At 41.1% G+C, this 16506-nt stretch overlaps 1 protein-coding gene across 8 annotated transcripts in view; it reads right to left on the bottom strand.

The window, feature by feature from the left end:
• EXOC6 (exocyst complex component 6) overlaps window positions 1–15438 on the bottom strand; it is a 94892-nt gene extending 79454 nt beyond the window's left edge. For 3 of the 8 annotated variants that reach the window (XM_065638607.1, XM_065638601.1, XM_065638605.1), the window contains exon 1: window positions 15191–15437. In XM_065638607.1, the coding sequence (XP_065494679.1) occupies window positions 15191–15312 (122 nt within the window). In that variant the 5' untranslated portion in view covers window positions 15313–15437. Of the gene's footprint in view, window positions 1–12932; window positions 13055–15190 lie in introns of those variants that run through there. The other 5 variants (XM_065638603.1, XM_065638604.1, XM_065638606.1 and 2 more) reach the window with 3 other exon arrangements.
• Window positions 15439–16506: the final 1068 nt, after the last annotated feature.

Genomic DNA, 16506 nt, shown 5'->3' with positions numbered 1-16506 from the left:
CAACCTCTGATCTATACAGGTATAGGAACCTACAGACTACTAGTGGCTGATTCACACATCTAGTAATGTAGCGGGTTATTTGTTTATATTTCCCAGAACTCAGGGACAGAGAGACTTATTTTATTCACTCATCCCAACAACTGGACAATAAGTCATATTAATGCTAGTCTAGATAAATACAATATAGTGCAGAAAGTACTCGAAAGAGGAAAAAAAAAAAAAGAACTAGGAATAGTCAGAAACAGCTTAACTTAAAAAAGAAAGATGTCTCAGCTACTGGCTCAATTTTATTTCAATTGGGATATATTCCCTTGATCTTTTCTTACCAGCTGTGCTGAAGGGAGAAAGACAAACATGAACAGATTTGAATTCAGGTCTCAATTAAAAAAATGAAGAAGAATTTTCAGATATGGCACCATCTTCCAATTGAAAAAAATAAAACAAGGTTACTTTATACCATAAAAAAACCTCCCTACAATTTTTATTTTCAAAACTGAAACACAATATGAAAAACATGTATTTAATAGGTCTTAGTGACTTTTTTGTGTGTTTACGTGCAAAAATCTACTGAAGCACCAGAGGGCACCATTCTACTCACAAAAATACCTGCTGCTGAGTAAGCAAAAAGACTAACCTTCAGAGGAAACTAGTTTAAATTCCACCCAGAATCACAAAACCTAACCTGCCAAGAATTCCACCTGACTCTTCAGAAAACAGTAATTTTTAAAAATTAATTAGCCTTAAATCATTTGATCCATTCTATAATGACAACTCCATACGTATGCATTATCACTCTAAGCCACTATCATAGATCTCTTTCACAAATGGTTTCAGTACAGCTTTAAAAATACATTTCTGCTATCATTTCATACAAATATTTTCTATGCATGCAGCCAGGATACATGTCATTAAATGCCTGAGTGCAAATGGGATTAAAAGAGGATCAGCATTTCACTAAGGAGGAGGGAAATAAAAACTCACAGGCCAAAAAGTATCATAAGCCAGAAATTAATTTAATACATTGACTGGACTACTGGAAAGGTAGGCAAAGGAAGTACATATAGACTCATAAGTGTAAAAGGAGAGGAGCCTAAAAGCATTTCTTGAGAGTTCAGCAAATACCCCCAATTTGCTTTTTCCCTCCTCATCCCCTGTCTTCACATGTATGCCATCTTCCCACTAGAAAATGAGAATAATCAGAAACCTAAACACAACTTCTGCTGCAATCTATTTGGTGGGAGTTTAGCATGGAAAAGTGAATTCCAAGAGTAACTGGAATGAGAACTAAAGTAATTTTGTCCCTCATATCTATGGCAATAGCTGTAACTTTTCAATGGTAAGCAGAACTGTGCAGACACTCAGGCCTCAGGCAAAAATGAACTTGAAGAGTTTATTTTATAAAAAATAAAAGCTCCATACTTTCATAAGAAGATAATGATTCAGAAGATAATATTAATTCCTCGTTGGTAATAAACAATTCTGTCAATTAAAAATCATTACTAAAACAGTTTATTAGATAAAGGGAAAAAAATAAAAAACCCCTTTGTGGTTAAAAAAAAATAAATCTATTATTTCTTGAAGGTTTTGGGGCTTGGTTTTTTTGTGTGTTTCTTTGTTTTTTCAATGAGCAATGATTCAATTTTTAATTGCAAGTCATATTCAGGAGAAACATCTCTGAACTTATGGAGCATTACTGTAAATTTTTTGAATGAACAATTCTCATCTTAGTAATAATTTATAATAATAGGTTCTAACAGCAAAAGGTCTTAGATAATTTATTTTAAAGTAGGAAAAAAAAAAAAGTTGTCAGAAAATAGAGAAAAAAATCCTGATCTTTTTAAGGGACAAAATAGCTCCTCTCTAATGACTTGTCACCTCCCACCATCTTCACACCTCCAATCCATCCTGTTCTGCCCCATTTCTAGGATGAATTGCAGGTTCCCCACCCCTGCCTGCATTGCCACAAAGTCTTTCATTTCCTGATTATGCAAGACATATGAAGCAATTAAAAACGGTAAACACACATTCCTTCCAGGGTTCTGACAACCACTTAGTAAGTGTCAACTAGTTACACCTCCACGAATTCTGTGACGATGACGGGAATTACACATATCTGCACAATAGTTGTACAAGTTTGACATGGAATGTAAGCCTGACCATGCAACTTCTGAACAGCAAGGGATGCAAGAGAAAAAGATTCATTTGTAGAACTTCAGGTTTAGCATTGTGGGGAAAAAAAAAATTCAACTGATCACTTTGATCAGTTAAACCAAGTCACAAAAACCCCCCTCAGACATACAATTTTTATTCAGTTTTTCAAAGTAATACTTAAAACACACAAATAAACCAATTCTCAAATGAAGAAACTATGCTTGTGGAAAATCATGTTTTTAGAATTCATATCTTGCTACAAATTTTGTGCTGAGGTTAGAGATGCTCTCAAATAGCTCCCACACACATACGGTGAGACATTTGTCCTCTGTCTCCATTTCTCATTTGATTGGGCGGGGGGGAAGAGAGAGACATATTAAATAAAGTTATAAAATAAAATAGTATTTACAACTCAAATTTGCATGTTTGATTAAGTGGATCAAGATGGAAGCACAAAACACTGACCATGCAAATTCAGACTCAGCCCTTAAAACAGACCTGTCATTGTGACTATAACCATGGCATCCCTAACCACGATACTGTATCACACACCCATTCAAGCTACAATTTCACAGGAAGCACTGCAGAAACTTCCATTGTCCTAAAATACACAAAGATATTTTCTGTTTACACAAACTGCAAACTTTGTAGGGATTTTTCCATGGAGTAACTTCATATAGGTTGCTGCGTACACCCTAAAAAGCTTTATAAAATAATGTCCAGGTGTTTCCTGTAATTCAACTGGAGTTATGGTAATAAGCACATTTCTTAAAACCTAAGCAGCGTTTTCATGCCAGGTGCTACCTAGGGTCCAGTTCTGCCATCCTTATTCATAATTACATCTCACTGCTCTGTTTGAAAGATCACATTACAGGCCAGAACAGTGTAGAGCTCAAGCTATGGCCTAATCAGAGAAAAGATTTTATTAATCTTAGTTAGCTGTTATGCTTTACTTGCCTGGTTTTCCTGGATGTGCAATTTCTGTGAATTGTTCTCACTAATAGTATCCTGTTTCTACGAGCAGGAAAGGGCTGAGTACGGTTTGTTAGTTAACATTACTTCCTATAAGCAGGGTCCATATTCTGTGGTAGCAGCACTCCAGCAGTCATTGTTCATGCTGGATAAGCAATGGATCACGCTGGTGGCTGTTAATGCACATCCTCTGCAGCCAAACACCACTGATAATCAGCAACCCCAGATTTGCAATAGATTTCCTTCCTCCTTCCTGTTTGCACCCTGCTGACCAAGGAGATGCCTCTTCCTGCCGAGCCTTTGTGCCACTTACTGGTGTATGAAGCAAGAAACTGAAAAACAAGTGCTACGCTACCTTTTTTTTTCCCTTATTTTGTGTTCTAATAGTAGACTAAAAGACAGCAAAGAAAACAGCGGCTTCACACCCTTTGGTACTAGCTATTGCCACATAACAAAATGCCAGGTTTGGGCACCTGTTTCATATACCTAAATGGATTCAGTGGACATAGTTGGAACCTATGTTATTTCATAGAAAATGAAAAAAGAAATATTTCCACAGACTGTAACATAAATCTTTCCATTTTGGGAGCAATGGCTTAATCTATAAATGAAATTGTGAGCTTCTAAGTTCTTTTTAATGATTTGATCAGATTTCTACTACACACATCCCAGAAATAATTAGCCATCTATCACAACACTTACCTAATTTGCCTCTTTTTATCTGGAGTACTTTAAACATAAACTTCAAGACAAATATGTACCAATTGTTTCTGTAGAGCCTTCATGAGACATACGAAAACAAAACTGAATGTTTAATGTTGCAAATGTCTAAGTTACTTATTTCAATAGGTTTTGAATACCAACACTACACTACACAGCTATAAGTATACTCTTTTAGAAATCACAAAATTCCAGCCTAAATAAAATATCCAATAATTAAAGTTTCAAACCCAACTGGATTAGGTATGTATTCTATTCAATACGGATCACACCAGATAATTCTTTGATGCGTCACGTTCCTCTGCAGACATATAACCAAAGGATGTATTTTCCAATAATTTTCTGTTATTAACTTCTGTTAACTCCATGAGCTCACATAGCCTAAACATAGAAAATCATCATGTGTTTCTCTCATGCAAATTGACAGCCTGTACTATATATCCTCTGCACATGCACATCTCCCAGGATCACAGAAGAAAATGAAAGCTGACTTTTGAAAAAGGCTGGTGTTAATTCAAAAGCCCGGGTAAAACTACCTCACAGTGTTTCTGTGTGTTGGGAAGCAACTAAGAGTGTTGAAGAAACTGACTTCTAGTACTCTTTGTGACCTTACTCCATCTACCTGCTCGACAAACAGACTAAGCAGCAGAAAACCCATTCACGCCTCAGGGCAAGGTGACACTCCAGCACACCACGGAAACTCCGCACTTCAGGAGGAGGTAACACACATTGGCGACCTCACCACAGTTTCCTAAGTTCATAAAACAAAACAGAACAAACACACAGTACAAAACAGTATCGACTATGTAACTTTTATCTTGAAATTAACTAAAACCAAAATTCGGAAGAAAACATTGCCTGGCTGAAATCAATGGGGCAGAGATCCTTCAAAGTGACTCTACCCACAAGGAAGTGTGCAAACTGCACAAGTCCCAGTGAGAGCTGCTACCAACAAAAACACCTACATGTCTGTAACAGAAAGGAAGGTATAGTGCATTAAAATTGAAGTATGCAATATTTGAAAGTTTAAACACTTCTTTGTGAAGTTGAAATGTCTCAAAAGTATCCCCCTAGGTACGCATACTATAGTTTATGCATTATTAATTTTCTATTACTCTGACTCGTGGGAGAACTGCAAGTTACACTGCAGTTTTGCAAGCACATTACTTTCTCTGACATAGTGAAAATCCCACTCACAGTATCAGACCTGAACACCTTTATCATGCTATATCAAAAAAAAAACCAAACCAAACTCCCATTTCTCTCTGCAGGTTCCTAGTGCAGATCTGTTCAGAGACATCTTTTAAGTCCTCTGCCAAACACCCAGTCTTTCCATCAGGGTTGATGCAATCTAAAACCTGCTTCTTTCCTTCTTAATACCTCTGTCAGTGATTAAGTTCCCTACTAGTTTGGTATTACTGGCAAAGGTTGAGGTACAGAAGGGCTTCCGCCGGGCTCCAGGAGAGATCGTTAACTCCTTCCTGCACAGGACACGGTTTGTCTGACACACAAATAATTCCTTAGTAGACATGGACAAGATTAGGAGGAGATACGTTGTTGAGTGTATTTTAAACTGAATATTAAATTGAAAATGATGTCATTGTTTTACCAAGGTCTGTGGTGACAGGGATTAAATTTGGGCATTTCAACCATCACCAGATAATAGCCAGAAAGACTGGCAACAGCTAGACTTGATAACTAGCCATAGCAAGCCCTTCAGTAAGATAAAATCTAATGTGATTACTTGATGTTGATGCAAAGCTAGGTTGGTGTTTTCAAAAAAGTTAATACTTAATAGTTTACTACAAGCCACAGAAATAGTTTCCTATTTGCGAACCCATTCCTGGCATTACCCTAGAAGCATTCTTTAAGAAACATCAACCTTCATAGATTTTTATGAGCTCATTTTAGTAGTATGATCCATAAAATGCAACATGACAAAACTTGCTTAACTGCAGTTGCTGTAATTTCAGCTCTGTATGCGCAAACACTCTAGCACTGCCAGGTCAAAACCAGGCTTATATCTAATGGAATTATGATAAGACTCCTCAGGTATCTGTATTGAGGAAACTGCGAAGTCTCAGAGCAATGGTTCAGCAACACACACAGAAAGCTGGAGTGCAGTGTATGCTGTTGGCTTCCCCCAGAAAATCTGCAAGAAAGTAAGTACCCATGTGACTGGCATTTGTGAAGGATATAAATTTATGCATTTCCTACCCATATGGCAGGTCCAAAAATCTGAGTCAACAGACACTAAATAAAACCAGTTTGAGGAATAAGTTGATGAAGAAACAACATTAATTACAACTGGCTTTCCTGAATTTAACTGATGCAACACTGAATAAGCCATTCATATGCAGAGAAGGTTAAATTTAAATGAAACATAGTGATACAAACTGCATGAACCACCTACCAAGTACACTATTCGAGATCTCTTGGCAGATGATCCCTATATCTTAAAAGCTGTAATGTATTTTGAAACATGCTTCCTAAACACAGGAACAATTTCAAGCTCTTTGGTGATGCTCATGAAATTGGAGAGAGCTATTTCAGAAGTATTATTCACAGGGGTTACTAGTGAGGTTAAAGCTTCACTTGGCAGTCGCCCATTTGGAAAACACAGCAAGAACTGAGTCAGAAGCTGATGCATGAACACTTAAAAAGATCAAGATAACTTGATTTGCAGATACATATTTCATGACAAAATTAATCAGCATTGAAGCTAAAGATTTCTTTGCACAACAGAAAAATACAGTGCAGATATGATTACCCACAAACAGTTTCAGGTTTTAAAAAAAGTAGAAAACTACTATGTTGAAACTTGCAGCAATGGAAGCGAATCCTCACCTTCTTCTAAAATATGTTTTGCCACCAATGGTAAATCTGCCCGAAATATCAGGCTAGCCCACAGAAAAATCAGAACTGTAGTTCTGCCACTGAATATATAAAGGGCAGATTGATCTCTGTCTTATGCTGTTTGGACTCTCTGTAATTGACTAGAGTTCAGGATAAAAAAAAAATTGCTCCTTCATAGCAACATACATGGTGATAGATCTGCTCACAGAAACAGTTGCTTTATCTGACTGTTGCCTTTAAACACTTGGAATATCATCAAATCCTGCACCAAGTAAAAAAATCTGCAACTGACACTACAAGCCAGCCACCGTTTTTTCAGGATACGCTGTTCTCAGTGAGCAGGCTTTATAGCAAGCCGGCTGCAAAACTGGAGTTAGCTATTACAATAAACTGATATATAAATATACATCGAAGTATGCTCTTGATCCAAAAAAACCCACAGCTAACACACAAGGAATTTCTACTTCCTTTGGGCTACTTCGTAACTTCGGTTTGAAAGGGAACCAGGAATGAAACACATCATTAACTTGAAAACGGAGCAGGGCTTGAAGACAGACCATTAATGAAGATATAGACTACTGATTTTTGAACCATAAAAATAGCTTACAATATTGTAAAACATTATCATACTATATGAAATTGAAACACATGATCAATTCTGATTCAAAGCATTGGTTGATGATGTCAGAGCCATCTTACATTTGCTCTATATTTAAAAAAGACTAAGCTACAGGAAAAATGCGAATTGTTGGCTCATAATCCAAGACCAAAATAATAAAACACAGAAAAATGCCTTTAGACAATCATACCTGACAAGTAAGACCACAAGACAAAAATGAGGGCAACCACATTTTGTCATTGGATAACCACAACACAAATCCCAGCAGCCCATCAGCAAGCGCTCAGAAAAAAATCTCTCTCAGTCTGCGACTGTGTTAACACTGTAGCACCTTCCCACATCCAGAGAAGTCATTCATACCGCCTGTGCTACTGCTTACAAACTATTCTGCTAAAGATACAGAATCATATAACTAGATCATGCCTACTAGTAATAATAGTGTATACTTTTGGTAAAACAAGTTACATTGAGGCATCAGAGCATCCTGTCATACTCCAAAGAGTATTTTAGCCACTTTATTCACTTGGCTTTGGAGACACTCCCTCAATGGATACAGGAATATCTCCAAAATACAAAATATGGCCCCCTGCCTGAGCAAAGCACCTGCAGTTGTAAAGCATACCAGAACTCACTAAAAGCAACAAAATTAGACTCTCATTCCGTATTTCTACTTCTGAATTTTCTTAGAACCTCTTGATCAGAAAAGGACAACACAGTCTTGCTTGGAGGACTATTGCTACCTTCGCTTCCTTAATTTATTCCCCTAATTGCGCCTTACTGAAGGGTGCTTTTACCTTCAGCTTTCCTGCAACACAAGGATAGAAGTTCAGGATGAACGGTTACCAACTGCTTCTAATACTTCACCCATACTCATTTATGAGGCTCACAACAAATCTACATCCTACCACCAAACTCTGTTCGACCTAAATGAGAAAAAAGCAGTACCATGCAGAAGTGGTTTTGCTTTGCAGCTGCATGGCTCAGTGCTGCTTTTACCAACCAGAGCAATGCAAGTCCTCCGTCAGTGGAAGGTCAGCGCAGCACATTGCTGCGTGAGAGAAACGCATGAACCTAACAGCTCGTCAGTGGGATTCCCGCAGCCAGAGACAATGTGCCAGCAAGATGCCTTCACAGGATGCCCTCTAGTAACTCTGCAGAGAAGTTTCATGGCCAGCACAACTTACAGTAACCTAGAAGATGCTCGAACATCTACCAGGCAACAGTTTGGTGATGACAGATTTCAGGAGCAGTGGAACAGAGAAGCTGCTTGAAAGCATTTTTACACTAACTTTCGAGGAGCACTTTCTGAGCTGCAGTTGTGGGTCAAAGCCACAGGGTACATCCCACTTACAGATAAACCAGTAGACATAGCACCTCCATAGCAGCTTCACCTCAGCTACAAAATTGCCATCATCCATTTCCCCATAATTTAAAAATTTTATTTTATTTTTGTATTAGTTGCTTAGTCAACTGATTTGTGGGCATAGAGGTATCCTCTGACAGGCTGTGCATGGGGATCACAGAACAATGGAGACTCAGTGATGCGAAGCTCATGAGATGAAGTGTTCAGAAAAAGCCTGCCATATGCTTACACAATACATTGCCAGGCTAGAGTTTAAGAGTTAATTAATTTATTTAAAAAAAAAAAAAGGCTTTGAAATATTACACATTATCACAAGCTCAAAGAGACTCATAAGTATAGCATATCAGGGCACTAGCAGAATGTCTTCTGCTCTCTGGGGCTCCACTTTGAGCTATTTCAACCAACATAAAACTAACTAACCAGCAGCTAAGGTCAATTATTTTCTTCTAAATATTACTTATCTTATTAATTACCCTGGCACGTCCAATAGAGTATTCAAGAAGTGTGAAGACACTCTTAAAATTAGACTCTTGAAATTTTGTTAATATTTATTTATTTATTTATATGTAGCTCAGTAAGGGCCTGAAAGGTTTTTGTTACTAACTTTTTAATATGTTTATCTTGGTTTTGGAGAGGGATGTAGGAATTGCCTTTATTTCTTTTTGTGTTTTTCCTTTCCCTTTATAAAGATTAGAAATGTGCTGACAACTCTCCCTAGTTTTGCATAGCCCAACAGTATGAATATGACATGAATTATAAGATATTAACACATTATATAAAAAGGTGAGAGTGATGAGCCTTTAACAGGTTTTGTCATTAATCTCATTTACTTAGCCATTAAAGCTAGAAAGATGTTGATAAAAGCTTCACAGTCTGCTGAAAAAAAAAAATTAATCCTGGCCTGCTACATATACAGTCTGCCTATTTAATGAAAGGAATGTTATACAGTTAAGTCTCATTTATAACGATTCAGTGTGTGTCACTAAATTTAGAGATGCAAGTTAAATACCAGCAACTTTAAATTAATAAAATCGTCCACTTAATTTTTTTTTAATTAATCAAATACAAAGTAACTTAATCAAATACAATCTCTTCAATTTATATTTCTTGAGACGCAGAGCAATCTTTAGGAGCTAACCTACTCTCCTAAATAGTGAATAATACCAATTATACTAACTGCACCTTAATTCCTCCTAGAAAGGACCTGTGTTTCACATACACTAGTGCATCTCAGTACTAGAAAATCACCTGCGGGGTCAGTCTGTATGTTGTTCGTTATTTGTAAATTACACATTAAAACATTGTGTATCTATATATACCACTATTTTTTATATCATAAGCACAAGTGCTGCCAAACCAGCAAACGAGACACTGAAGAAAAACAAGAGCAGAAATGTGTTTGCATAGAATCTATGTACAGCCCACAACAAAATTATACATCCTTTGTGAAGCATGGATGTATTAGGAAGATATTAAGATCTTGATATGAACAGTTAAGGATAAGTCAGATCTTGCATATCCTATGATCTTCAGCATTTAGTATTACCTCATGCTACTTATCCAAACCACTCACCTCAAGCCCCTTGTTTTGTTCTGCTATTTAAGTATGTCAGTACTGTGTTGCATGTCATGATGCTATATTCTCCCAGCATTACACACCATGGATTGCAAAAATATTCAATTTCATGTAATGAACATAATTTTAGTCATCATGTGAGACAACCAGCATCAATGGCTTCCACAACTGGAAACTGATGGATTGCTTTATGTTGTAGCCTTATGCAACTATACATAGAATCACTCAACCAATTTCTTTGATTTATATTGTTTAGCAAGTAAAACCTAGATCTTGTGCAGAAAATAATGCTCCATTTTACGTTCATGGTTTTGTTCATTGAAACAGATCTTGAAATTAGATGTGGGATTTCAGACTTTTCAGTTTCACACAGCAATTCACAAATTTTACCAGGCATAGCTGAAGAGATAGCTCAGTTTTCATTTTAAACACTGCTGTTCTTATAAAGTAGCAGCATATTTATGTGATGTTGGATAGACGTCTCTCAAAACACTCAGCCAAATGTAATAACTCTTTAGCCTCATTGTTTTTATTTTTAAATGAACACTAGAGGTTAAATCAGACCAACATGCACTTCTTTTCTAAAAATTCTGAAAGTCAGCAATGCAAAACTCCCCTTCTGAAAAGTCATTAAGATAACAAAATAGATAAGATAGATGAGATACAAATAGAAAAAGAAAGAAACATGCAAAGAAATTAAGAAATGTTCATATTTATAGAAACTTTGACACATTTCAAATGTTTAATATGTATAAGAGATTCCTATTGTCTCTTCCCCATTCTACATCCCTCCCCCATCCGCACTTGTGGTTCTCAAACACGCCTTCTTCCACTGTGCAACCGGATTCTCTGTATGCCCTTTACATAGGTTCCTCTGATATAAGCTCTATACTGGAGATTGTAGCGAAACTGCAATTAGACAATATTTTGTTGCCAAGTTTTTTGTTTTGGCATGTTTTTTGCAGACATCAGCTCCAACCTGCCTGGGCTTGTTATGTGAAACATGGCTAAACTGCCTCCAGGGACAACTCAAATCCGAAAGGATCTCAGCTACTTTCTCTCAACCTGAGCTCACAAACTCTCACAGGTGAAGCTCAGCTTTGACACCTCCACACTGTCCTCTCAGTACTGGCTGCGTTTAAGGAACAGTAAGGGGAGATCAGAGCACAGTTTGCTCCAAGCTGGTCTCTAAGACCAGGAGGACCCCACAAGCAGCCCCTGGGCAATGTCTGAGCCACCCACCATTTGGGCTCTTTAAGGCCTCATTAGCCCCAGCCTCACAAAAATGCCCATTCTGCCACCTGCCCACACAGTCCTTGGAGCCTGAGGTCCCATTGCTGCTATACACAACCAACCACAAAATCACTTGCTGCAAATTTGATGCAAAATGACCCACTGCACCTGCAACATACCTTTCTCTTCCATCAGTTCTCAGCACCAGGTTCCCCATCCACGGTACCCACATTCGCCCTTTCCCGGCCCTGCCCACGCTCTCTCCAGCAGGCACCATCCTCTCACCACCCTGCCACATGCTGCCACATAAACCGCCTTTTCCAGTTCCCTGCACACAGGCTCTCTGTATCTTCCCCAAGAGATAACGTGCAAATTCACAGTTCTCTCTTCCCGGTTTGGCTAGTGTCTGAGCTTCTTCACAGCTTTCAGACATCTCTGATCAGGGAAGCACTAGCACAGCTCCAGGATTCAGACCCTCTTTCCCCTGCCTCTCCTCCATACCCAAATTCGCTCCCTCCAGGCCCTGCCCTTCTCTCCCCAGCTCTGACTGAAGGGCCCTGACACGTTCCTCTCTAACAGGAAAGATTAAGCAAAACCTTTTCTTCAACATGCAGGCCACGCCATTAGGCAGCATGTGGGACTGGAAGGAAAAAAAACATTGAAGTCATGGCGTTTCAGAAATGCTCTGAACGCTGTCACATCTCCAGAAGGCACCTGGCCGGGGCCATGAGATCTCAGGCTGCACCAGGAAAGGTCGCGTACAGAGGAGCCCTGCAGTTACTGCTGCAAACACCACCCACAATACGGCTTCGGTCCCGATCTCGGCACAGACGCGGGAGAACCCGCCCACCCCAAGGCGATGACCCATGGCCAAGCGCGGGGCAGGAGCCCTCCCTGCCCGGGCGACGGAGAGGCCGACACCGGCTTGCGGCGGGCACGGCCCCGGTGCCCCGTCCCAGCTCCGCCGCGCCCGCCGCCGCCGGAAGCCGGGCAGCGCCCCTCGTCGCCGGCAGACAATGACAGAGGGAGGCCAGCCCGGGCGCGGGGGCACGGCCGCAGCCTCTGCTCGGCCCCCTTCCCTGTCAGCGCAGCCGGCCCCGATCCCTGTTGGCACCGCACGGCGGCCGCCCCTTCTCCCTCTTGCCAGCCCGCGGGCGGCCGGGGCGCGACGCCCCCGCAGGGCCCGGGGCGAGTGGCAGCGGTCGGGCCTCACCGGGGCGCCCCCAGGGGCTGCGCGTCCCTCCCGGACCCGGAGCGGCCCCTCCCGGACCCGGAGCGGCCCCTCCCGCCGGAGGCGCTGCGGGCGACCCCGCCGTGTCTCTGGGGAGAAGCTGTCAGAAAACGCGGCTGGGCCGGGCCGCGGCTCCCCGGACGGGCGGGCATGCCTGGCGGGGCGGGGGACCCTCTCCTGCCGTCGGCGCCGCGGCCTCCGCCGCCCTCACCTCAGGGTGGGTCCCACGCAGGCCGTGTCCGTGCTCTCGATCTCCTGGAGGATCCGATCATGCTCGGGGAGACTCTCCGCCATCTTGGAGGGGAGGGACCAGGCGGCAGTGCCGCTGCGGGAGGCGCCGGGGAGGGACGGAGGGCGGAGGCGGCCGCGAAGCCGGGCGGGGGGCAGCGGGAGCCGCCGAGGGGGGTTCCCAGCACGGAGGGGCGGCCGGTGGCCCGGGCCGGGGTGAGGAGGGAGGGCGAGGGGCGGGAGAGGAGGAGCAGGTCGCGCCGGGCCGCGCCCGCCCGGGTCGCCCCGGCTCGCCGGTGCCCCGCGGCCCTTGCCAGTGGAAGGGCTGTGCCGAGGGAGCCCGGAAACCCCCCCCGGCCCCTCGTGTCCCGTGGACACCCCGGGCAGCTGCCCTCATCTGGCGCCACCCGCTCTGCCCCGCTCAGCGCCCTGTGGCAGGAAGGGGACACCCAAGGTCCGACCCTTCTCCCGGCTGCGCTGCGGGCGGGCCCGCTGTCCCCGCTGCACCGCGCTCCGGAGGCGCCTTGAAGGCTTATAAGTTCAGACCCGGCGTTTTCCTCTGGGATAGTTCTGGTTTGTTTCTTGGGGCGTTGGGTTGGGGGGGAGAGGGGCGTTATGCTTTATTTTTGTTTCGTTTCTTTTTTTAAAATTTGTTTTGTTTTTGACTGCTCACGCTGGCGTACCCGCCTGCCGGGCTGGTGCCGGGGGGGCGCGGTGCAGGGGGCGCTGCCGGCGGCAGCTCTGCGGGGGTTGCTGCGTTCGAGTCCGCTCACCGACTTGTTTCCTTCTTTTCTTTAGGCGATAGAAATGTAAGGGTAAACATAAAATAACCGAAAAGCGCACGGTTCTGTGCATTGGCTGGCTGTGTTCTGCTAGAAACTGGCATATTGTTTCCTAGTGCACCTGTACAGCAAAGCTTCAGATTCCAATTGAGGAATATCCCATTTTCTATTTAAATTATACGTATTTTAGTTTGTGGCCAGAGATGAGCTAGTCCTTGGGTTTTGCATGCTCAGGAGACAGGCTACACCTGCTTTCTGGGCAAAGTTATCTGCACACAAGTGGGAAGCCAACTTAAAGAAATAGGCCTGAAGTGTAAAACTTCAGAGTGATGTGTGGCTGCTTTTCCAATGGGGAACCGACAGGAGTTTACAACTGAATGCATCGAAGTCTAGACACCAGCCAGCTACAATTGTGTTTGGCACCCTTACAGTTATTGTAATCGAACTCATCTCTCGTACCCTGGTGCATCTACACCTGGGCACTACTTAATAAATGGCATCAAAAACCCTGTCTTGTCTATGCTTGTGGCTTTATCGTATTCAGTGTTGATTCAGATGAATTTATTGATGACACCTGCTGAATCAACAAGGACTATTCCAAACGTAGACAAGTGCCTACAAAGCGCATGCTGCAGAAAGAAAATAGGGAAAATCCTACAGGCTGTCACTGCAGTAGTATTTCCTTCAAGAAATGTCTCAAATGCAGCAACGATCTTCCCATGTGCCTTTTTTTTTTTCTTCTCTCATCACGTTACTGAAGTAATAGATTGACACATACATATTCCAGGGTAAATTAAATTTTCTTTCTTTAGCATGATAGTCACTGCAACCTGACGCCTACAGTTCCAGGCAGGCTATTTTTAAAACTCTTCTACAGATACTCATAATAGACATACAACATCATAATATTTTATGTATTATTTTTTATGGGGATTACTATAGAGAGGAATTTTTTTTCAGTTGCACTTTTACCATTAAACAGTTTCCATAAGCTGCATATGAAAAAAAAAAAAATCTTAATATATTTAGGGATATCCATAGTAAAACCTTAAGTAGTTGTGTCTTTAGTGATTAAAAAAAAAGTTGCATTTATTAAAAATCTAAGCAAGAGCAACTCTTTAAAAATGTAGCTGTTAACAGCAAACTAAACACACCGCTACACAAAAGAGCAAATTTCCCCTTGTTTTCATGTTTAAGAGTAATTTTTTTCTTCACAAAGAATCTGCAGCCAGCTTTCAGGAACAGATAGTTTTGTCCTACTGAAAAGAAAGAGCTGAGTAGGTGACCTTGGTTTGTATGTTTCATTTAGGGCCAATCACACTGAAATTAAATTCAACTTTCCTGCAGATTTCAGGGTCAGGAAAACCAAGTTTCTAATATATTGGGCTGACTGAAAGAACAGCAATAGAATAGAACAAATCCATCATGAACAATATAATATTATCTAAAAGATGCATACCTTAGGGTGGTTCCAAGAGGCAGCTCAAAGGACTGGATCTCAGCAAAGGCATTTTCATATATCTGATCTTTGTTTTCTTCTAGATACAATTCTGACAGATTTGACTTGCTTTTCCTTGCCATAAATTAGCATAAAACTAGTCTAACTTTAGGAGAGGACTTTTATTCTGATTATTATCATTAACCAAGTGACTCTGTAGTCAGCAAAACCAAGCATGAAAAAACAGATCCTGCTCTAACCTCGTGACTCCTGAGGGACTTTGTGTCCAAGAATGGTGCACAGCTGCTGTTTTCCTGTCTCTGCTGGTAACGTTTGCCTCAAATGCACTACCCAGACCTGCACAGTCTTTTTTGTATGTGCGTCCAATTTATTTATCTTAACAAGAAATTTACTGGCAAAATAATATTTTTACATCCTTGCAATAGTTCACCAGTAATAAATATTAAGCTTGAAATTTAGCCAGTTTGAAAACACAATCTTAAAGTCATTTCAGACACTAGACATCAATGCTCGAATTCTCTGTTAACTTTTATGAGATTAAAAAAAAAATTAAAGATGTATTTTTCCTCTTCCTGTATAAAAAGCCTGCACAGAAGAAATTAGCTGGATTTATGGAGCAGATTTACGGACCTTGTAAAACAGACTGGAAAAGCAGAGAAACTTTTATGTTCTTGTCTTTTTCTGTTTCAACATTAGTAGATGCTACTTATAATGGTAGAGTGCATAAAATGCTCTGGAATAACTGTGGCTTTTATAAGAGTGTGCAATAATCAAAACTATTACTAATTCATTACCTGCATAGAAGAAAAAGAGAATGGATAAACTCCCACAAATGTTGGGAGCAGTGGTGCTGTCAAGTCATTGTCATGATGATGGCAAAGAAAATACTTTGCACAAATGCCACAAATTACAAATTCCAGGCAGTCGTTTCAAACACAAAACTGGACTTCTAGATCTTTCAATTTAAACAACTTTTTAGAAGCCTAATTCGACATTATGTAACACAGTCAATTTTGTTATGTTTGGTTATTTTTGTTATTTCAAAGGTTTTAATCAAAATTTGGCTCTTAGCTCAGTACCGCTCCTGACAAAATGGATGGGAGTCTTGACACAAGTGGTGCAATCAACAGTTAAATGCAGGAAAATAGAAATTACTGATTCCTGACTAGGGCAGTATATTGTTTATTCACTTTTCCATGCCCAGCAGGAACAAGGGGGCAAGTTCACGACAGCAGCAGTGGGTAAGATCTCTGAAGGCCACGATGAGTTACTCACGTACATATCTGTAATGTGTTCCCTTGAACAAATTGCTTTAA

This window comes from Caloenas nicobarica, chromosome 7 (assembly GCF_036013445.1).
Source record: "Caloenas nicobarica isolate bCalNic1 chromosome 7, bCalNic1.hap1, whole genome shotgun sequence".
Lineage (NCBI taxonomy): Eukaryota > Metazoa > Chordata > Aves > Columbiformes > Columbidae > Caloenas > Caloenas nicobarica.
Note: the sequence above shows the minus strand (reverse complement) of the source record. Positions and strands in the feature narration are given on the sequence as shown.